This window comes from Alosa pseudoharengus, unplaced genomic scaffold, assembly GCF_046254945.1.
Source record: "Alosa pseudoharengus isolate Yale_2024_CS ecotype anadromous, Long Island Sound unplaced genomic scaffold, YU_APseudo_1.1 YU_APseudo_1.1_scf_2, whole genome shotgun sequence".
Classification (NCBI taxonomy): Eukaryota; Metazoa; Chordata; class Actinopteri; order Clupeiformes; family Clupeidae; genus Alosa; species Alosa pseudoharengus.
In genome coordinates this window covers 11,211,254-11,233,852 of record NW_027468663.1, presented here as the reverse complement: position 1 = coordinate 11,233,852, position 22,599 = coordinate 11,211,254, and the positions used below count along the sequence as shown (strand labels likewise).

Genomic DNA, 22,599 nt, shown 5'->3' with positions numbered 1-22,599 from the left:
CATACCTGTTCATTTGTACTCGTCGCTCGACTTATCGTGACTAAATTCAAGATGGCGGCGAACGATAAACTTCCTGAAGGTATCTGTATAAATCGCCCTACCAGTGCTTTTTCAAAGTTCTCAATGTCTCGTTTTATATGTCAGGGCCCTCGGAAGTCTACCAATGAAGTGTGGAGCTACTTTGAGCCTCGTAAATGGTGTAAAACAGAGATTTATTTGCATGGCTAAGCCGATGCCCGAGGCACCCCCATTGAAAACCTGTTGGTAGCATCGGCTAACTAGGGCCAGATTTCAGGGGTGCAGGGGACAAGCCGAGAAGAGCTATGAGACAAAAGTTCACACTTGGTATCATGTTTCAACACACTTTAGGCCAATATCACACCGAACTTCTCCTTTAAGGCATTAAGATCAATTTCCAAAAGATGTTTTTTATTCTTCTTTTTAGTCAACTTTAGCATGAACTTATTCTCACAACTGTATGTAGGTAGCCTACAGTCAAAAGTGAAACCAAAATGAGGAAATCAGTTCCTCTTTGAGGCCTGTTAAACATCTAGCATGTCATCATCCTGGACATTTGGAATCTGAAAAGGACAGGCAGAGTGCAAATTGTCATGACTATGTCCATATTTTAGTACCAAATGACACAACTCCTGTAAAGGAACACCACAATAAATTATCAAATAAAGCCTCTTTTCTTTTTTTCAGTTGATAGAATTGCAGAGAGCACCGAAGGGGAAGTGCATCACAGAGTCTGAAGAAGAATCGATACGCATCTCAGCCAATCATTTACAACCACAAAGCTTTTTTCATTTCATTTACATTGTTTGAGGAAGTGCAAATTGCAGAGAGGCTCAGAGAAAACAGCTTGGGTGAGGGCCTAGTTGAGGAGACATTGAGAAGTCATCACCTCTAAATAAAAGGAGAAAAGGTAAGAATTTATATAATCTCTTCTTAAAAGTTACAAGAAATGTTTGGTAAACCAAAAGTAACTTTTGAACAGTGAGTTTTGGCTTCCTAATTCTACACTCTTAACTGGATTAAGATTCCTGGAAAAGTGTCGGCTAACTGACAGTTTAAAACATTCATGTCTAATATTTATTTGAAACATCGCATCAGAAGATATTCGTGATTCCTTATTGATTCGCTAGTGCCAAATAGTCTAGTAGCATGCAGATGCAGTGGTACGTCCTAGCTGGTCTCCTCTGCACTGTATCAAATGTGTTATTGCTATTGCTGTAAGTCACTTTTGATGAAATATCGATATTGTCACAATATGCAGGTGGTCTAAATTGATGACCAATTTACTTCATGATTTTGCTTGCAGTGTACAGAGAAAAAGTTGTATGTTTGTAAGTTTGTATGTTATTGTGTGTGTGTGTGTGTGTGTGTGTGTGTGTGTGTGTGTGTGTGTGTGTGTGTGTGTGTGTGTTTTGTCTAGAATAAATTTTCTAGAATAAATGTCTTCAAATATTTACAACAAATAGTAGTAATAAATTGAAAATTGAAAATTCTTGTTTAAAACAAGATGCCACAGACATACTTTCAACCTTGGGAACCCCCTGAAGTAGACTAACCACTTCCTAAACTTAAAAGATCAAAGGTTTCCTGTGAGAAACGTTCTTGAATTTTGAATAAATCCCAACTAATGATTCCAACTGAGCGATGGGTGGAAATTTGGGGTTTCCTATATCCACTACTGTTTTACTACTGTTTTTCTACTGTCCACAGCCTAATGTTTTACTAATGTTTTACTACTATTTTACTGTGATAAACACACATTTAGCACACATGACCAATGGCTTCTGCTACAATACTGAATGGCTGTAACCCTATTACCTCAACCTATTCTTGCACTGATATAGTTTTTATATTACCTTGTCTACATTGTACATTACTCTCTTATTTGTCCATATTTATTTATGCTGGTCTCTAGACCTTAGTCTTCCACTGTTGGACTGTTGGACTACTGTTGGACTGCTTTTTGCACCTTCACCATGACACTCACTCTCTTAGAGCACCTTACCATGCACACAGAATTACAGGCCCAGTCCCGGCCCTGTCACTGCAAGTGCCTCATGCTTGATCATCCTTAAGCACACTGTGGATTTTTTTTAATTTAATTTATATAGTATATTTAGTATTTGGTTTTTAGTTTTCTTATCTTCTACTGTCTCTATTGTACAGTGGAGTTTTGTTATATGTATATACTTATATTTACTCTTTCTACTGTAAGTGCATGTTGTGGGTGATGTCTGTATGCTACTGAGACCTTGAATTTCCCCTTGGGGATCAATAAAGTATCTATCTATCTATCTATCTATCTATCTATCTATCTATCTATCTATCTCATTGTTACTGTATAGGCCACAAAGGTGGATAGACTGGCAATCAATAAGAAATTAATACAAGTATATGTGAATTCATGGATGAGTATATCATTTTAATCACTGTATTATTGACTGTATTTCCAGTCCAGAATGGCAGATGTTGCTGAAGACATGCAGGCTAGTGCAGACACAGCGAGACTCTTGCCCTCACCCGCACCCTGTAGTGAGGCACAGCTGGAGCAGCCTCCACCCTACACGCCGGCCCCGCCCCTCTACAGTCCCTATCAGTCATTCAACCCACACAACCCTCCCCATGAGCTCTACCATCCTCAGGAGCCTGGGTATCAATGTAGCTCAGAGGGACAACCAGGTCCAGGTAAAGTGGTCGAAAACCTGGTGCCACCTTCTCAGTGCGGGGCATGACAGAGGTGCATTTACAGTCAGTGACTGAAATATGTGAACAGCAAATGACGTAAACTTTTCCTGTTTCCCTCCAGTGGTTGAGGGTTGTGGTCTTGAAGTGTCAGGTTTTGAAAATAAATCCATCCGGCGTGCTTTTATAAGAAAGGTAACACACCACCCATGTCTGATCACAATCTTTTTTTTCCAGTGACATGCTTTGTACATTTCCAACTTCATCTGCACCTCATATACAGATGCCATCTCATGCAATCTCAATCCCACCTCACATCTCACCACCTCACAGGCATGGGCCAAATTATAGATTATAGGGGGTTTGGATGGATGGCCATCCCAAAAAGGGCAAAAGTAACAGTGTGTGTGTGGGTGGGGAGAGGCGTATTTACAAATGATGTACTGTTTAACTGTGAAGTACAGTACTTGTACTGTGTGTGAAGGTCGTGTTCTGCTCCTTCACAGGTGTTCTGCATGGTCACTCTCCAGCTGCTCTTCACCTTCAGTGTGGTGTGTGTGTTCACCTTCTCCAGCACGGTGAGGGACTACGTGCAGAAGAACTTCTGGATGATGATCAGCTCCTACGTCATCTTCCTGGTGGTTTCTCTGGTACTGATCTTCTGCAGATCTTTCAGCCGCCGCCATCCATGGAACCTGGTGGGCTTGGTGAGTCACAAGGAGCGGGTGGAGGGAAGAGACCCACAGCGGAGACCTTTGGTGCCCATTAAATGGCAAACATTCAAGGTTCAAGATTCAACACTTTATTGTGACCGTCGGTCATTTAGGTTTAGTCAGAGTTTTTTTCTTCCGGATTTTTTATTCTTCAGTAATTTTGTGTCAACGATTCCTTGGTGGGCACGTAGCCCCACAAGGATGACACGGAACCATTGATTTCCGTTTTGATCTGTGAACCATTCTTTGAACCATTGATATGATCCCGCCACACCGGACCCCCCAAAATCTCGAGAACTGTAGGGCCTAGGATGACCAAATCTTTTTTGTATATTGGTCTCAAGGGGCCATCTCAACCCACCCCATTACCACTCATTTGCAGTATAGCACCACTTAGTTAAAAATGAAAAAGCCTCCCCTTTAAACTTGAGGTTTATTAACGAATCTAGGAGTTAATACAGAACGTAGGTCATCCCAGCGTCACAACCGTACCAACTCCAAGACAAAATACCAAATTGTCTTGCTTAAATACATTTCTAGTGATCCCGCTTCCATCGCCTCACGTGAGCTCTCTCTCCGGTCGTACCTGTGAGGCGCCAGCATTATGTTAAAGCAAGTAGCACTCTTCAATGATTGCGTTAAGAGAAAAACTCGTCAACAATGATTAATCCTCCCCATCATGTGGCGTGACAAAGGACGCGTATGCAAGCGATTTGGGTTGGCTTAATCAAAAGGCTTTGGGTGGCGATGATCAAAACAAATGTTAAAATACATACACTCTGGATTGTTAAAAATACATACACTCTGGAATTTCTCACTACAACTGTACACCAAACAGCCTGTGGATGGTGGTGTTGAGTGAAGGGTTGCTGGCAGAGGATGATATATACTAAATTTCTACAAGCATGCACACACACACACAAACACGCACACACACACAAACACGCACACAAGCATGCACACACACACACATAAAGAAGCACACACACACTGTACACATGCACCCACAAACTCACAGACACTTGCATATGCAAACACACAGGCACTCACACACATACATGCACACACACACACATAAACATCCACATGCACACACACACGTGCACGCAAACACACACACAAGCACGCATGCACGCACGACACACATATGCATGCACACACACACACACACGTACGCACACACATACATAAACACCCACACGCAGGCAAGCAGACACACACACACACACACACACACACACACACACACACACACACAAAGTATAAGTATATATACTCTTTTGATCCCGTGAGGGAAATTTGTCTCTGCATTTATCCCAATCCGTGAATTAGTGAAACACACACAGCACACAGTGTACACACAGTGAGGTGAACACACACTAATCCCGGCGCAGTGAGCTCCCTGCATCAACAGCGGCACTCGGGGAGCAGTGAGAGGTTAGGTGCCTTGCTCAAGGGCACTTCAGCCGTGCCTACTGGTCGGGGTTTGAACTGGCAACCCTCCGGTTACAGGTCCGAAGTGCTAACCAGTAGGCCACGGCTGCCCAACACAGATGTTCTAAACACAGCTATTGCCTATAACAGCATTAGAGTGCTGCATAACACAGATATTACCTATAACTGCATTAGAGCACTGCATAACAGCATGACTGTGCCTGTGATCTCTGTCTTTCTCCAGGGCCTGGTCACTCTAAGTCTCTCCTACCTGGTTGGCACATTGGCCTCGTTTTACAGCACTACTGCTGTGATCATCGCCATGGGCTCAACCCTGGCCGTTTCTTTTTCCATTATCATCTTCTCTGCCCAGGTAGGATCCGAGATCCGTCAGTCCATTTACACTATATTCTTTTCACATTTCCGTGTTCATGGTCTACATACAGTATGTCTCTTGTTTTATGTTGGCCAGACCAAATTGGACTTCACAATCTGCAATGGAATCCTTGTTGTGCTGTCCACAAGCTTCCTGATGTTTGGCTTCTTCAGCATTTTCTACTACTCCGCAATCTTAAATGTCGTCTATGGCTTCATTGGGGCTCTGATATTTTCACTGGTATGCCCACTACTTTCTTTACTGTCAAGTGTATATTAGAGATTATAATTATCAAAGTGAATGCTAAGAGAAAATAATGTCATGGACTAGCAGGTTTCACTAGCCCCTCACCACACAGAAAGCTATAACCACTAGCAACCAAAAAAAACATACCCTCACACATAGCACATAACGATGAATGTGATCCATGCATAGAAGACTAATACATGCGTCTTGATGCATTACAAATCCATTTGTGCATTAATCAGAGCTCTCTTGCATGCCCCCGTCTGTCTCTGGTGCAGTTCCTGGTGGTGGACTGCCAGCTGGTGATGGGCAGACAGACATACGGCCTCAGTCCAGAGGAGTATGTGTTCGCCGCACTCATCATCTACCTGGACATCATCAACGTCTTTCTGTACATACTGCTTATGCTGGGGGGCGGTTCCAGAAGTTAAAACAGATGCATATATTTGCATACATTCTGTGCACATGTACATACTGTGTATATCTGTATGTTTGTGTGCGAGTGTGTAGCTATTCAGTTAACTCTGAAATGGTTCTCATGCAAACTGTTTGCTTTATGCTGGTTAAGACACCATGCTTTTACCCTATGTATATATGCTTTCATTGTCCAAACAAAACTAAAACGCATATGGATACCAAAATGTACCATTTTATTATAACAATATTTCACATGTAAACAAACCATTGCACATTAGTATAATAAAACATACATCCTTTTAACCAAGCTTATTTATTTTCTAAACCCTTTCCAACCACTATTTCTAAGCACTTCATGTATATAACATTAAGGATGTTATTAACTCTTCATTCAAGGCATTTTTCTTTCCAGAGTGGGTGCAGCGGTGTCACCACAGCGATGAGTAGTTGAACTGCACTCTCAGGAGGTATCTCATGCGTGTCTGTGCAGGATTGTATACAATGAACTCGTTGTACAGGAGACTGTAGCCTCCGCTCTGCCCTACACCAGTCTTCACGCCAGGCCCCATGGGTACGGTGGCCCCATCCCTGGAAGACAAGTCCAGAACGACCAGGATTAAATTAGTTCTGTAAACTGCAGGCACACCTGCATGCTAGACAGGATTTCCACACTCTCTGGGATGAGAAAGACATTTGCAATTTGACAAATCCACTATCCATGTTTTGTTTACTATTTGGATAGTGTCAAATTCATATAACACAGTAATAGTTCCCACCCACCAAAATGAAACCACAGTCTCTCAAGGTTGTCAAAGTGTACTGTAACATACAGCACATCTGACACCACAAGACTTGTCAGAATTGGGGGAGGGGCTGTGAGCAAGACTTACAGTGTAACAAAGTTCTTGGGGTCAGGAGCTGTTTGCCCCAGGCCTTTAGTACTGTGCTTCCCTGCAGGCAGACTGCTTGCATTATAATCAGCAGCCAGAAACTCGTTACAGTCTCCCAGGGCAACCTGTAACCACAACAATGACTTTACACAACTGCTATCCTCATAAGGACATGAGGTGGTTATTGTAAAGAAAAACATGAACAAATCCTGAAAGTGGCCTTACTGGTACACACCTCACTGAGCAAGAGGATTCCAATGTTGTTCTTCTGATTGGAAAAGCAGTAGTTGGCGCTTTTAGATGACATGTCAGCAAAGTAAATCCCCTTGCCAAACTAGAGGCGAATTGAAGAGACAAACAGAAAGTCAGCATCCAGGTTAAGCAAGAGTGTGTGATTCCTCCTCTGGGCTCAAACACTCACTCACCATGTAACCAGTGACTGGGGCCTCTGGAGGGGCAACCCTTAGGCCCTGGCTCAGAATGCCCACCCAGTTGGAAAGACGAGAACCATGCCACAGCAGCATCCTGCACAGGAAAACACACACACACACACAAATAAAGCAAATACATATACTCACATAGACACACACAAATATACGCACATGCACGCACACACACACACACGCATGCACGCACGCACACAGAATATGGTGAAGGATGCCGTTGTCATAATTAGAATGAGGCCAGGCCATTGTAAGAGATCTGCACAGACAGAGGTCATGAGCACAAATGACGAAGAGACCGAGGGTGAGACTGGTTGGCACCTGTTGTGTAGCTGGGAAATGAAACTGTTGTTCTCTCCCTCCCGTTCCACCGCAAAAATGTCCAGCACAGTCATGGTGTAGTCACTGTGAGTGGAGGCATGAGTGGACAGCAGATATTTCTCAATCACCTGATTGACGGAGGAAAGAGAGAGGGAGAGAGGCTCCATAACCACAACTAGAGGGCAGAGTGATTTAATAATGACAATCACCTGACTGTCAGTCAGTGCAAGTAAGAGGGTCAACAAATGGGAAGAGAGAGGGAGAGAGAATATTTAACTCCACAAACATGAAAACAACAAGACGGCTGAGTGATTTAATGATGAGTGAGAAAAACAGGGCTGGCCTGTGTTGTGACGGGCTGTGGGCTCACCTGGAACTCATGGCTACCTGCAGATAGAGGCTGCAGCTGGCACTGGAGAGAACGGTACTGTATATCCAGCGGATGCTCGTCCCTGTTGGCGCTCGACTGGACCATCTTCACAGCTATCTGAATGTCACCCAATGCCTGAAAGGGCCAAAGAAACAGGGCGGCTTGAGTGAGCAGACATACAATGGCCAACATGAGAATAAACATATACACCTTCAAAAGTCACAAAGGGCTATTCTGTGACACTATTTCTATGATGGAGAAACCACAAGAAAATAAAAAAAAACATTATACATATACAGTGTTTCCCACAAAATGGAATTGTATTTGTGGTGGTAGGTGATGGGGGGGGGGGGGAGTGAGCGTTAAGTCAATAAAATGAGTAGCCTATAGTTATACTTGCCTTGCCCGAGAAGTCGATATTGACAAATAGCTGTAATGTTATAGTGTGCTAACCTCGACAACCCAACAGTATTGTGATGGGCCGCCATAAATAAGTCAATGTATGGGAAACACTGATATTTATGTATATGACATTAATTCTAAGTGACTTAAACCCCTTAACTTGCTCTATAATTTAGGCTATCATTTAAAACTATAATTTGAGGTATACCTGGTTGATCTGACATGGAATGATCCCAAAATGAAATGCTTTTTAAAAATAATAGTCTAAACAGGCCTACCTCCAACAATGCTATTTTGTCCTTCAGCTCTTCCTCTGTGCGGATAACTGGAGGAGTGCGGAGTCTTAAGGAGATGTTTTTTTTCAGTTAGTCACACACAGGATAGATGCTCACAGAAACATTTAAAAACATCATGTTACATCTCCAAGCTTTTGCAGAGTTAAACATGACTGTATCTCATAATGGGAGGCTGTTTCTGTTTTACCCAAAATCATGGGGAATGCGGGTGTAGAACTGGTTACAGGCCTCCAGGAGGTCTTTATTGCTTCCCTTCCTCTTCAGGCAGTCTTCAATCTTCTTCAGAGACTCATAACCAGCACGAATCTGCTCTGGGGTCAGCTTACCTATAGTACGGCCATAATCCACATTATACATATTAACTCATACAAACAAATCACCCTGAATCTGTCATCATGCTTCAACACCCAGAGAGATACTGGGGCAAAGCCTGCAGAATGCTACTGAATTGCTGTGGTTACATTAGAAAACAGCTCATTTATTTAGCTACTGGGATAAACGTGTGACATTTGACGTATGAAGAGATTTGGCCTCTGCCTGTGGCATTTGATGCATGTGCACATCTTGCCTGTGGTAATACCTGAACTTAAAGGGGTGGTTCAGGATTTTGGACATAGGACCTCATTTCCAAGTAAGCAAGTGTGATATTTATCAGTGGAGACCGTTTTCAACACGTTTCATCCAGAGTTCGCAGGTGCTAGGCTAGCGCAAGTCAACGGTATGTGTTAGCCTTAGGGCTGTAACGATACACCAACCTCACGATTCGGTTTGTATCACGATTTTTGACCCACGGTTCCATACGAATCTTGATTTTTCTTTTTTTTTTGGGGGGGGGGGGGGCTAGACATTTTATTAAATACAATTTTAATAGCCTCCCTTAGAACACCAGAGGATTACAATATAATATATCCTGATATAAAAATATTTTTCTGAATGACTGATATTTATGACAGCACACTTTATGCAGATTAGCCTATAGCCTAGGCCTGCTATTTTTTTTATTACAACTCTACCTCTTTAATTCAGCTGTCTGGTTGAAGCCTGGAAATATTGTAAACAAAGTAGCATAGTTGGCTAGCTTAGCCTATCATAGTCTACTTATTGGACTCTTCAGTTTTCCCATGTGTGTTAAGTTTCAAGGTAATACTTGTTCTCCTTGGGACAGGCCCTTTTGGGAAACGTTGGTATTGAGATGATCAGTCAACTTCAATGCAAGAGTTTTAAACAAATATGTGCAGCATGCTAATGATGCTAAGCGGATTTAATAGTAATTTAGCTAGTCGTCTTCTATGCGTCCTTGCTTTCACGAATGTGAATGTTTTATTTAAGTCGCGCGTGTTCATTGAGCAGGAGAGGGAGGGAGCGCGAGAGAGAGCGGGGCAAGGAGAGGGGGTTTACCTAGGGTGACCAGACGTCTTCTTTTGCCCGGACATGTCCTATTTTTGAAACATAAAAATGTGTCCGTGCGGAAATTCAAAGTCGTCCGGGATTTTGTTATTCTAGCCTCAAACATGTTTAGGCCTACAGCGAATTTGCATTGCTCTCTCTTTCATTCATGGATATACAGTATCTATGTCTTTCATTCACATACTAGTCACGGCCTCCTTCTACAGTTCGCTTTGCATTGAGTGGAAAGTGTAGGGTGTAGAGTCTGACCAGCTACCGTCATTGGTCGATAGTAATCTGAAACATTTAATTGGTCAGTCAGTCACCCCAATAGCGCAAACTTCCTTGTTTAGTGTAAGTTCACTGATGAATTAAAACGTAAATTTCCATGTTTTTGTCTCGGTCGATATCAACATGAAGCTGAGTGCCGGACCTGCAAAGCAGGCACTTATACGCGTCGGTCGCAAATAAAGGTACCAACGACCTACAGGTAGGCTACACAATGTTCAGCATCGAACGGCAGCGAGGGGTGAGAGCTCATCAGCTAAAGTGAGTTTTCCGACCTTAACATTACGTCTCCAAAATCATTTTGATGGCACATAACCTCATAACCATAGACTGTAGAAAATATAACATGACGAACGGCACTTCTGCCATTGTCTGAGCTATTTATTTAGCTGAACCTTTAAACTGCCTTTAAGGGATAGCCTGCACACTGAAAACAGCAGATGTCAATAATCCTTTATCTACTGCAGCCTATATTCAGGTGAATTAAATATGTTGGCATAACATGAGGGATAGATGTAGGCCTATTTCTTTACAAAAGAAATAATAATGGATTGAAAAGAGGTAGGCCTAATACTAGACCAGACATGATTGAATAGATATAAGAAAATGTACAACATATCCACATCAGTCCCCATCAACACAACTGTTTTCAGCTACTGTAAAAGATTCATGTATTTTCAGAAACACCTTGGATCAAATTTAGAGATAGGCTATGCAACATTAAAGATGGGTCGCCATCCAAATGTATCTTGCGAGTATAGAGCTCAACAGCCCTGCTGTTATTGTAATTATTGTGTATTAAAACTTTAATGTTATCAAAATAGTCTTTTGAGGCCAGACCCTAGTTTACTTCTATACTGTTTGGTAAAGTTGCACACATAGTCTACAATGAAAGCAAGGAGAGGTATGAAATTATTATTTATTTATTTGTTTGTTTTTGGACAACGTAGGCTACCGATAAGTAAAGCGGGAGATGTGGGTTGCTTTTGCGGCCGCGTAAGATGCAAAGCACTGCGTGAAAGGTGTGTCGCGATTCTGCCTTTTCACACCGCGACACAGTATCGTTGATATGAATGTCGCGATTGCGGTTTCGAATCGTATATCGTTACAGCCCTAGTTAGCCTGCCACTAAAAACAGTCTTACCCACTCCAAAGTACACCCGGGGCAAATAAATTATAACGCCAGACTATTGATGTAAATGTCTGTGTTGATAGTTTTACTTCTAACATTATTCTATCCTTGCATTTCAACGATCGCATTACATTTTGAGGGACTAGTTTCTTAGCAGCGGCGGAATTATACTTGCTCCAGTTAGTAGTACTGCGCCGAAAAGTAAACAGTAAAGCGCACTCCAATGGGGATACCTAGTAGTAGCCTTGGAAATATCCGTCCGCCGCTAAGTTGCTTAAAGGAGAACTTGGCAACTATTTCAACGTAATAAACCCGTTTAGAAATCATTTGGATGGTTAAATGACCTGTTCCGGTGAAAATGGTGACTTTTCCCGCTGCCCCTAGCGTCCCCAGGCTGACAACCAACCTTGCAACGTTGAGACTACCGTCCCGGAAAGAGTAGTGAGAAACAAGAAACTCGTTTTAAATCGTGTTTCTTACCTTACAACATCCACATTGTCTGCCGAACTTATGCTAACCGTTTTGCTAGCTTGTAAACAAACCCATGTGCTTTATCGTTACCTTTTTCCACAGTTTGAAATACCACAATGCACAATTTCTCCAGCAGAGGGGGAAATCCTGCCAAGTTTCCCTTTAAATGACTACTACCAGAGCCCGTCAATGGAGAGCCTCCCCACTCTCTATTAATCCCATACAAAACGAATTTGGCTGCAGTTCACCAGGGGCCTGTACTACGAAGCGGGGTTACTGGCTTATCTGGGTAACTTCGAGAGTAACTTGATCACGTGTGGCGTAACTTCCCGATTAACCCGTACTACGAAAGGTGGATATGTTTCAACCGAGGTATGCTGCCATGGCAATTTACGCTGCATCTCAAACCTGCTCCGAGCAGGTTATGTTCTTGGTTAACCTGAGGTTTCCGTTAACCACACCCTTTATAAGTACCACCTCTCCACTAACAATTCGAGACAATGTTGGCGTACCTGGATGATCCATACGACATTGGAGCGCAAATCGTGAGGGGCTCTCTTCGCAGGGAGAGGGGTTTTAGAGACCGCCATATATATACGATATTCTCTATGAAGATATAGATTGTCCGCCGAAGGAATTCGTTATCTTTGTCAGATGATCTAGGCAGAAGTCTCTAATGTCACCCGTCATAGCAATGCCCTTACGTGGACATTCATGTATTCCATCTAATCGGTGATGCTGAACATCTGAGCAAGAATACTGTATGTCCGAAAATAAATCGGACATAGGCCTAGCCTACAGTATGCTGAACATCTGAGCAAGAATAGCCTAAAATAAATCGGACATAGCCTACAGTAGGCCTAATAAATTAAAATCACCATTTTAACAAACTTGTTGAATTGAATGGCATATTACTGTACCCTGCACATAAAGGCTACACATTTCCACAGCACCATCCGACCGAATGCCTCCCTCAACCCCTTCCATAATCGGCCTTCCACTATTATTTGCGATGGCCAACTCCTCTGCTACTGTAAAACACTCTGGTGCCTTACAGTAGTGTTCAAAGACACCTTTTTCTTGTTAGCTGTAAAACAGAGGCCAAGTGAAGGCTATAAGCATACTAGGCCTACATGTTTTCATAATTAAGAAATATTAATGCAAGCTATGACTATATAAACCACTATTCTGAATAACGTGTTTGTTTTTACCTGCTGCCATGTGCGTTTGGCAATGGTGTTGCATCTGAAATGTTCACAGGATTAGGCATACACTAAATCAGTCAATGGGGGCTACTGTAATCTATATGCCCACTTATAAATTGTGTTGCATCTGTAGGCATTTCTATGAACTCAAAATAGGCAATTTAATTATTTCAACTAATTTCAGACATTCCGCAAGCTATTAATCCTCCGTAACACATATTTGAAGAACATGTGGAAATAAAACTTTACTTTAAGGCATTTAGGCTACCCGATCTGCAATACGTTGCCAACAGCCTTGCCTTGCTTTGTTCACTGCTGACGTATTTTATTTTTGTCATAGAGTGGGTTTTAATTCCTCATAACTTGTCATAATAGTTGTGCATTCCTCATCCGTAAAATAAGGTGATCACTGAACGTGGTGACTTGCGCTGCAACCCGCCCCTTTTATGTGAACGCGCACAAACTCCAATTAGGTTAACCCCGGCTCAACAAATCAACTTCATAATCAGCGTCGTAGTACCGATTAACACCACTTAAGATAACCAGGTTTTGTCAACCCCGGTTTAACAAAGTAACCCTGGGTTACATCTGGGTAGGTTAAGCTCCCTTCGTAGTACAGGCCCCAGAGTTCACCACCTAGATGGCGATCGCGGGCGAGTCCAAAATACATGGGGTCCTATGGAGCTACATGGCTACATTTATTGTTTTCACCTATTTAACAACTGAAACCCTCAGATTTTATTTTATTTTTCGCAAAATGGATATGGATTATCAATCAAAAGTGAAATAATCCGGGAATCATGTCCTTTCGTTTTCTTACAGGTTGGGTCGTTGTTGCCCATAACAATACGGGTGGTGGCTAGAAGGGATACAGCTAAGGGTTAGGGTTAGGGTTAGGTTACTTCCTGTCCTGATACTATTTATTTCTATGGAGATTTTCACTATCTGTTACGTGACTTCCGTTCTTAGCTGTATCCCATCTAGCCACAACCCATAACACGCTAGCATTGATGCTATGCTATGCTATGATCATGCTAATGAATGACGTCATTGACACGTTTGAAAGGCTTTTTAGAACAATTAAGTGACTTTAAAAAATATAATACTCAACCAAGTGTATTGTCTTTGTCTCCCCTTTCAAATACAATATTCAAATTACTTGAAAAAAAATTATATCCCGAGAAAAGTGGATTTTGATGGGTACAGCTCCATAGACCTCCATTCATTCTGGACTCGCCTGCGAGCGCCCCTAGATGCAGTACCACACCAGAAGAGTTCCGAGAGTGAAGGTTCTCCCCTTATTAGACATTCTCTGCTACTACCAACTTCAGGGAACAAAGTATAACTATTGCAACGTGATGCGAGGGTAGTTGTATTTCTTACACTATTCTATCAACACAGACATTTACATCGATTGTCTGGAATTTGCCTCGGGTATACTTTGGAGTGGGTAAGACTGTTTTTAGTGGCAGGCTAACACATACCGTTGACTTGCGCTAGCCTAGCACCTGCAAACTCTGCAATTAGTTAGTTAGTTAGTTTATTAGTTGTCCCCTTGGGGAAATTCTTTTTCACATTTAGAAGGACTGGATGAAACGTGTTGAAAACGGTTTCCACTGATACATATCACACTTGCTTACTTGGAAATGAGGTCCTATGTCCAAAATCCTGAACCACCCCTTTAAAATGTGTGACGCAAACAGCACAGACACATAAAATTGTTTTACTGTGAACAGAAAGTTGTCCCGTCCCCAAATACATACCGAGTGGCGCTTTTCTGGTATCAAACTTCATTTCCAGCACACATTCCTCCATGGCTTTGAGGTCACATATGAGCTCCAGGAGGTTCTGCACTTTGACGTCCAACGTAGAGATCTTTTTCTGGGCAGGAGCCTCCGTCTCCGCCTTCACCTCAGCTTCCTCCTGGGGTTGAAAATGATGAACACTTAGAGGAAATCTGAAGACTATCTTTTCTTTTTTGTTGTCAGTCAGATGTTTTGAATAGCCAAACATACACAACTTTACTTCCTTTGGTGCTTCCTACCAAGTGTTCTGGCCTACACCATCTAGCCTTGAACACATGCAGACTTTCTGGTATGTAAGGTGTTATGGGACAGATAGGATAGCTTTTTTTCATATTTCATGCATTGCTTACAAAATATTAAACAAATTGTTATAAGAATTTGATCTGAAGTGTGAACAAGAATGTTTAAACATTAACATTTAAAACATTTAAACATTATTTTAATCATTGTAATCTATTGCTAACCTGATTCTCGCCAGATGAATTTCGTTCCGCTTAGCTCCACTCACATCCATCTGGGATCGCTTCCGTTGGGAGTGATTTCGGCACCAGATTTTATGGTAGAGCCAATCAGGACGTAGGACGGGAGTTTCATAGATGTGACGTAGCGGAGAAGCGACTGTGAGACTGTTTTGATCTTTTGATTCAGATAACAATGGAGGCTCGCATCGAGGAACCAGCGTCGACATTGATGCTGCTATTTCATCCGTGTTGTCTAATCTACCCAATATTTTTTCTTTAAAAGAACATCAGAGAACGGCTCTGAAGGCTTTTGTTGGTGGAAATTATAAAGATGACGAACAAGTGGCTTATCCAATGCAAGGATTTTTGATAAGGCCCAGCCTTCTGAAACACCTCTCCCATGGAGCGATCCCAGATGGATGAGTGGAGCTAGGCGGAACGAAACTCATCTGGCGAGAGTCAGGTTAATCTATTGTGGCCATGCTGAAAAAAAACAATTGATTAAGACAATAAATAAAAGGGCTATGTGATAATAATATGCGATCATTCCTGCCTTGTCATTGGTGCTGTAGTCCATAAATATCATGTCGTATTTCCCTGGAATCTTCTCAAATGTTTCTCTGTTTTCCCATTCATTCTTTGTTTTGTCCAAAAATCTATCAAAAAAAAAAGAGCATTTAAGCCTGTAATTGCTGTACGCACATACAGGGATAAGCAGTATTTATGACACATGTATTTCAAATACGTACAACCCCAAAACAGAAAAAGTTGGGACATTGTGTAAAATGCAAATAAAAACAGAATGTCACAATATAGAAGTCTCATAAACCTATATTTAGCAGCAAAAAAGACATAGATAACATATCAAATGTTGAAAATGAAATGTTGGACTCTTTCATGGAAAGTACATGTTAATTTTGAAATTGAGGCCAGCAACATGTTTCAAAAAAAGTTGGGACGGGAGCATGTTTACCACTGTACTGCTTCACCTCTTCATTTAACACAATTCTGTAAATGTTTAGGAACTGAGGAGACCATTTGCTACAGTTTTGAGAATGAAATGTTGTCCTATTACTCCCCGATTTCAGTTGCTCAACAGTATAGGGTATTCTTAGTACCTGGACTCTTCCTCTATGGAGAAATACTATTTAAATATGTGCAGAATTTATTTTGGCATTGTTTTCCTGAAATATTCAAGGTCATCCCTGAAAAAGCCATTAACTTGATGGCAGTATATGTTGCTCAAAACCTGTATACATTATTCAGAATTGATTGTGCTTTGCCAAATTGTCAAGATGCTCATGCTGTAGGCACTAATGCTCCTCCACACCGTCATAGATGTTGGGTTTCGAACTGAGCGCTAAAACAAGTTGGATAGGTTGAATACTTGGATAGGCCCTCTCCTCTTTAGCCCAGATGAGTCCATAATTTCCAAAAAGAATGGCAAACTTTGATTGGTCTAACCACAGGACCTTTTTCCATGTTACCTCAGTCCATTTTAAACAAGCTCAGGCCCAGATAAGAGGGTGGTATTTTCTGTATCATGTCTCAATACAATTTTTGCTGTTACAATTTTGGCTGCAGTTTTTGAATTAAGTATCAAACTGTGCACATACAGCGGGGAAAATAAGTATTGAACACGTCAACATTTTTTTCAGTAAGTATACTTCCAGTGAGGCTATTCGCATGAAAATTTCACCAGACATTAGTATTAACTTAGGTAATCCACACATATATAAAAATCCAAACATCAATGTCTAAAAGTAGAGTTATGAGTAAAAAAGTGGAATGGCACAGGGAAAAAGTATTGAACACACTAAGAAAAAGCAGTACACAAAGGCAAGGAATGGCAAGGAACAAACTGGAATCTATAAGTATTTAGAGAAATTATCCCTGCTATCTGTGCAAATTGATATAAACTGGGTTAGTACATACTGGTGAGCTATAAAAAGGTTTTTTGTTACCAAGGTGTCACACAAGAAACATTTCATGATGGGCAAAAGCAAAGAGCCCTCCCAAGACCTTTGCAACCTTATTGTTGCAAAACATATCAATGGAACTGGTTACAGATGCACTTCAAAACTTCTGAATCATCCAGCAAGCAGTATTGGAGCCATTATCTGCAAGTGGAAGGAACATCAATGCATCATCAACTGGCCATGCACAGGATCTCCTTGCAAGATTTCTGACCAGGAAGTCAGAAGGATAGTCAGAAGTGTAGCCGAAGATCCAAGGACCACTCAGAGAAAGCTCCAGAAAGACTTGGAGGCAGCAGGTACAATTTTTACAGAGAAAATCATAGGTAATGCACTCCACCACCATGGCCTCTACGCACGCTCATCCCGCATGACTCTTTTGCTGAAGAAAAACATGTCAAACCTCGTTGAAAGTTTGCTACACAACATTTGGACAATCCTATGCAATACTGAGAGAATGTATTCTGGTTAAAAATGTAACTTTTCGGATGTCATACTACACACCATATTTGGAGGAGAAATGGCACTGTGCATCACCCTAAAAATACCCTAACAAACAGTGAGGTTTGGAGGTGGTGGCATCATGGTGTGGGCTGTTTTTCATCTCATGGTACTAGCAGACTTCATACAGTTGAAGGAATGATGAATGGAGTCATTTTTTTCTGGGAGAATCTTTACATCCACAGGATGATGAGGATGAGACATGGCTAGACCTTCCAGCAGGACAATGATCCTAACCATTCAGCAAAGGAAACTCTCAATTGGTTTCAGAGAAAGGAAATCAAGGCCCTGACTTCAATTCAATTGAACAGTTTTGGAAGTTAACTAAAGATCAGGATTTACAAGAGGGACCCCTGAAATCTTCAATATTAAAGGACTATCTGTTTAAAAGAATGGGCCAAACTCACACCAGAATACTCTGACTGATTAGTTTCATCATACAGGAAATACCTTGAAGCTGTCATTACGAATAAAGGCTTTTCCACAAAGTATTTAAGACATTTCAGCAGGCGTGTTCAATACTTTTTTCCTGTGTCATTCCACTTTATTGCACATAACTCTACCTATGGACTTTAATGTTTGGATTTTTTTATATGGGTGGATTATCTGAGTTAATACTAATGTCTGGTAATTTCATGCAAATAGCCTCATTGGAAGTATACTTACTGAAAAAAATGTTGACGTGTTCAATACTTATTTTCCCCGCTGTATAGACTATGGTTATCAGAGGTTTTCCTGAGCCCATAATGACAGGTCTGGAAACACGTCTGGTGTTGATGCAGTGCCATCTGAGGTCTAAAAGACCACGGCCATCCAATTTGTTTTTCAGCTATTTGAATTTCAGCTATTTCTTGAATTTCCCCTTGGGGATCAATAAAGTATCTATCTATCTATCTATCTATCATTTCCCTTGTTTGCAAAGATTTCTCTGGATTCTCTGAATGTTTTAATAATATTATGTCTTGTAGATGTTGAACTCCCTAAATATGTCACAATTTCATGTGAAGAAGCATTAAAATGACATTGTTTCATAATTTGTGCACACAGGTTTACACAGACAGATGAATACCCCTACATCTTTACTTCTAAGAGACCCTGCCTCTCTGGGCTGCTCTTTTTCATACCCAATTGTGTTGCCACTTATATGTGAAACATTCCTCCTTTTGTTTTCTTTATCATTACACAACTTTTCCAGCATTTTGTTACCCCCGTCCCAACTTTTTTTGAAACATATTGCTGGTATTAAATTCAAAATTAACATATATTTTCCATGAAATAGTCAAATTTGCCATTTTCAATATTTGATATGTTGTCTGTGTCCTTTTTACAACCAAATTATGAGTTTAAGAGATTTGCAGATTATTACATTCTATTTTTATTCACATTTTACACAACGTCCCAACTTTTTCTGTTTTGGGGTTGTATTTAAAATCCAAAATAGTATTTTGCAATTTGTATTTTATCGGGATGAAGAAATGGCTGCATATTTTGTGTCAAGATCATTTATAGCTCTGTAATTTTGTAGTTTAAAACTACTGCCAAATATTTTTGGTAAAACCAAAACAATGAATGTAACCTCTGACTGGTGTTGACTTAGTAATTTGCCCAGACTTGTGACTCGACGATCTAGTGCAAGATGAATAACGTGTAGGTTGCTCACACACACCACAGGCGTAGGTTTGGTCTGAGCTTTGAAAGGTTCATACACTGGTTGTCCTGGAGATATACACTTTATGAGGACATGTTCAAATTAATACGACTTCACATCAAAAATAATATGAATGAGTTCGCTAAAATATTGGTGGGGACAATTTTGTCATCCCAAAATATTGGTATGGACATGATCCTATGGTCCATATGCAAACATATGCTCTTGACAAACACAATACACTCCCTCTCTCACACCAACCTACTCACTCAACCACATGGTTACTTGCTCATCCACACTTATAAGTTTGCCTGTTTATGGTAGAACTTTGGTACAACTGTGTCCTCCAAAGCTGATGATACACAAGGCATCTTACTGAGTAATGTTGCTGTGCGATGTTCCTGAGTATAGTTGTTCTGGCATGTTCCCTTTGATATTGGGCAACTTATTTTTCTTAAGAACTTTAATCATCAGTAGGCAAATTAACATGATCATCCAATCGGAACACATGAAATCAGTTATGTGGCTGCCCTGTAAAATTGCTCAAAAAGAAAAGTTGAATCAAGTCAAGCATTCTGGGCATGCATTGACATTGTCAAAGACTTAATTCTCCGTATTATATGTCAGTGTACCATGACTTTGAAGTTATTTTAAGGTAATAGAACTCCATTGGGTTGCTTTAAGCCCACATTCTGCAACTCTCAATAGGTCCGTGGTTAGTTTGTATCACTTGACAAGTTCAGTTGTGAGTTTTTGAGTACTTCTTTGATATAGTATTTAGCCTATGAAATGTAACAGGCAGGTCAGCATAGTTGATCTGGTGACTGTTTGCAGATTTATGGCATGTCTCATAGGCATGAGAAAAGCTGTTGCTCTCAAACACTGTCCACTTAATCAACAATTAGTGTACTAATGAAGGAAAAGATTAAATAAACAGATATGGAAGACTTGCAAAGTGATTTCATGCTCCCTTTACAGAGCATTTTTAGTATTTTGAAAATACAAAAATACAGTATTTTATCTACCCTCTTAAAATTAGGGTTGACATTGACATTGACAATTGACAATTGACATTTTATTTGAAAATACATTGTGATGTATTTTTGCCCATCCCTGCGCACATGCAGTCTATTTACCAACTGAGTGAAAGCATGTACATGAATTAGGTTACATTAAACACAATACATGACATTAAAGAGAGGAGACAGCCAATCAACTCACTTACTTTTTCTTGAAGAGATCTTTAGCTTTGGCAAGATCACCACCACATGTCACCAAACTGTTCTGTCCAATTTTACCCACTGAAAACAGCAATGCAATATTGTCATATACTCTAGAAGTGACATTAGAACAGGAATATGTGCCATACACCTTAGGAGAGAAATAAAAAACAAAAACCTCCATTCCACACTCAAGCAGACATCAACACACTCATAAACACACTGATATGTGCACTCACCCCTGCCCCATCTCATCCACACGCTATAGGCTTTGGCATTATCATCTTGCAACAGCTGGATCAGGTAGTATTTGTTGTTGTTGAACTGAAGATTGGTCTGTAGAGAATATGTGTGTAAAACCACTCTGATTTCTCTCTCAATGGAACAGAGCAGAATTCATACATCTGTTTCATTCCTATACCCACCTGGTTCAGCATGACATCATAAACGTTGTTTCCTTCGCTGTACACATGGGCCTATTATATTTGGGCCAAACAGAGGATATGAGTATATGTCACTCACTTCATCAGTCAGACTGATCCAAACCACCACTTACACTCTAAATGTATGTATAGTGAAGGGACATCTAATACACTCAGCATGCCAAAAGTAGCTAACAATACAGCTAACAGTACTATTATGCTTCAGAGGGTAATAAAGATCTGACAGCGTACCTTTCCCAGTTTGGCATTGCATTCTGGGTCCACTGGGGCTTTTCCCTTCATGATCACAGTCTTTACTACCTCTGTGTTTAAAAAAATCATAAACAGGTATGTACTGCATATACCTATGTATATTCTAAAAAAGCATACATCGGTATATGCAAGACATGTATACATGTAAATATGCACGGCACGTGCATGTATTAGTTCTCACCTTTTGTTTCATTTTCACTTTCCTTTGTAGGGACTTTCTTGCCTGATTTGTGGCTACCTCCTGCACCCCGTCTCTTTTTGACTACTGGCTGCTCTTCATCCTCTGTTTTTATTTGACCAGTACTGTCGCCCAAAAGGTTCCCACTGCCTACATCACCTCCATCAAGATTCTCTGAATAGAATCAGTTAACACTTGGTTAGATCATAAAAGAGCAAGACATACCAAGAAATACAGTGGCAATTAAATACAGTAGACCAACTGGCTTTTACCACTCCCTGACCTGGTTTAACCGCCTGTGAGCGAATCTTCCTCTTGTACTTTGTAGCCAGGTTGATTTGGACCATGTTGATAATATCAGCCTCATATCGGCCTCCAGGCACATGGTTTAACGTGACACAAGCCTCCCCTGCCTTCACTGCTGCGTCCAGCTGGATGCAGACTGTGGGCGGGTAGGGTTCCCACTGCCCGTCGTCCCCCTCCCACTGCCATACAACTGTGGAGAGGTTGATGGATACATGTCACTTCTGGTAGCAGGTCTGCTTAAACTCTGGGAAGCATACTTGTTAATGACAGCCAGACACTTAGCTGCCCGTGTTCATAAGCATTCATTAGCACTGTATGTGCTCTACTCTAGCCTCTGAATAATTACATAATCCAGACTAGGTTATGGCCATGTTATAACCAACAGATTTAAAATGAAAATTTTCATCTTAATTAATTCATACATAAATTAGACAAGATATGGGTGCAAAATAGCGAGTTACAAGCTAACACCGTACTACGCGAACAAACTAATGCTGATACCTGACGTATTTGAGGTCCCATTCTGTGTAGTTCCTTCATTTTTTCCTTTGCAACTCCTTGTTCGCCTCATGTCTATGATATTATGCAAGCTATTCACAACAATCACATCTGTTGTGCATGTATACCTATTCGGGACAAATAGGAAAATAGGCCACTCAACTTCCTGAGAGCAGACAATGCAGTGGCGCGCAAAATACGTCACACCCCTCCTTAACTAG

At 41.0% G+C, this 22,599-nt stretch overlaps 2 protein-coding genes across 3 annotated transcripts; one reads left to right on the top strand and one right to left on the bottom strand.

The window, feature by feature from the left end:
- The first annotated feature begins 626 nt into the window (after positions 1-626).
- On the top strand, positions 627-6,189 carry LOC143133819 (protein lifeguard 1). Of its 2 annotated transcripts, XM_076293705.1 has the most exons (8): positions 627-928; positions 1,280-1,325; positions 2,472-2,703; positions 2,825-2,895; positions 3,207-3,407; positions 5,092-5,220; positions 5,320-5,463; positions 5,748-6,189. In XM_076293705.1, exons 2-8 carry the CDS (start codon positions 1,293-1,295, stop codon positions 5,898-5,900), a joined length of 963 nt encoding a protein of 320 aa, XP_076149820.1. In that variant the 5' UTR covers positions 627-928; positions 1,280-1,292; the 3' UTR covers positions 5,901-6,189. The 2 variants fall into 2 exon arrangements, with proteins under 2 accessions (XP_076149820.1, XP_076149821.1); XM_076293706.1 differs by lacking the exon at positions 1,280-1,325 and having other exon boundaries at positions 629-928.
- On the bottom strand, positions 6,099-22,557 carry parp2 (poly (ADP-ribose) polymerase 2). The gene is made up of 17 exons (XM_076293702.1): positions 22,382-22,557; positions 21,858-22,070; positions 21,578-21,748; positions 21,376-21,446; positions 21,127-21,177; positions 20,941-21,037; positions 20,707-20,782; positions 15,910-16,012; positions 14,854-15,013; positions 8,796-8,934; positions 8,591-8,654; positions 7,911-8,045; positions 7,541-7,668; positions 7,202-7,301; positions 7,012-7,110; positions 6,777-6,901; positions 6,099-6,474 (listed from the first exon to the last, which is right to left on the bottom strand). Exons 1-17 carry the CDS (start codon positions 22,449-22,451, stop codon positions 6,315-6,317), a joined length of 1,962 nt encoding a protein of 653 aa, XP_076149817.1. The 5' UTR covers positions 22,452-22,557; the 3' UTR covers positions 6,099-6,314.
- Between the last annotated feature and the right edge of the window lie 42 nt (positions 22,558-22,599).

Excerpts from the sequence above, each read along its gene's own strand:
- parp2 (XM_076293702.1), bottom strand. The coding sequence starts at position 22,451 with ATGAGGCGAACAAGGAGTTGCAAAGGAAAAAATGAAGGAACTACACAG. Across the intron at positions 22,071-22,381 it reads TGGGACCTCAAATACGTCAG|TTGTATGGCAGTGGGAGGGG; the intron begins GTATCAGCATTA and ends ACCTCTCCACAG. Across the intron at positions 6,475-6,776 it reads CCCAAGAACTTTGTTACACT|GGATGGGGCCACCGTACCCA; the intron begins GTAAGTCTTGCT and ends CTTGTCTTCCAG.
- LOC143133819 (XM_076293705.1), top strand. The coding sequence starts at position 1,293 with ATGACCAATTTACTTCATGATTTTGCTTGCAGT. Across the intron at positions 2,896-3,206 it reads GGCGTGCTTTTATAAGAAAG|GTGTTCTGCATGGTCACTCT; the intron begins GTAACACACCAC and ends GCTCCTTCACAG. Across the intron at positions 5,464-5,747 it reads GGGCTCTGATATTTTCACTG|TTCCTGGTGGTGGACTGCCA; the intron begins GTATGCCCACTA and ends TCTCTGGTGCAG.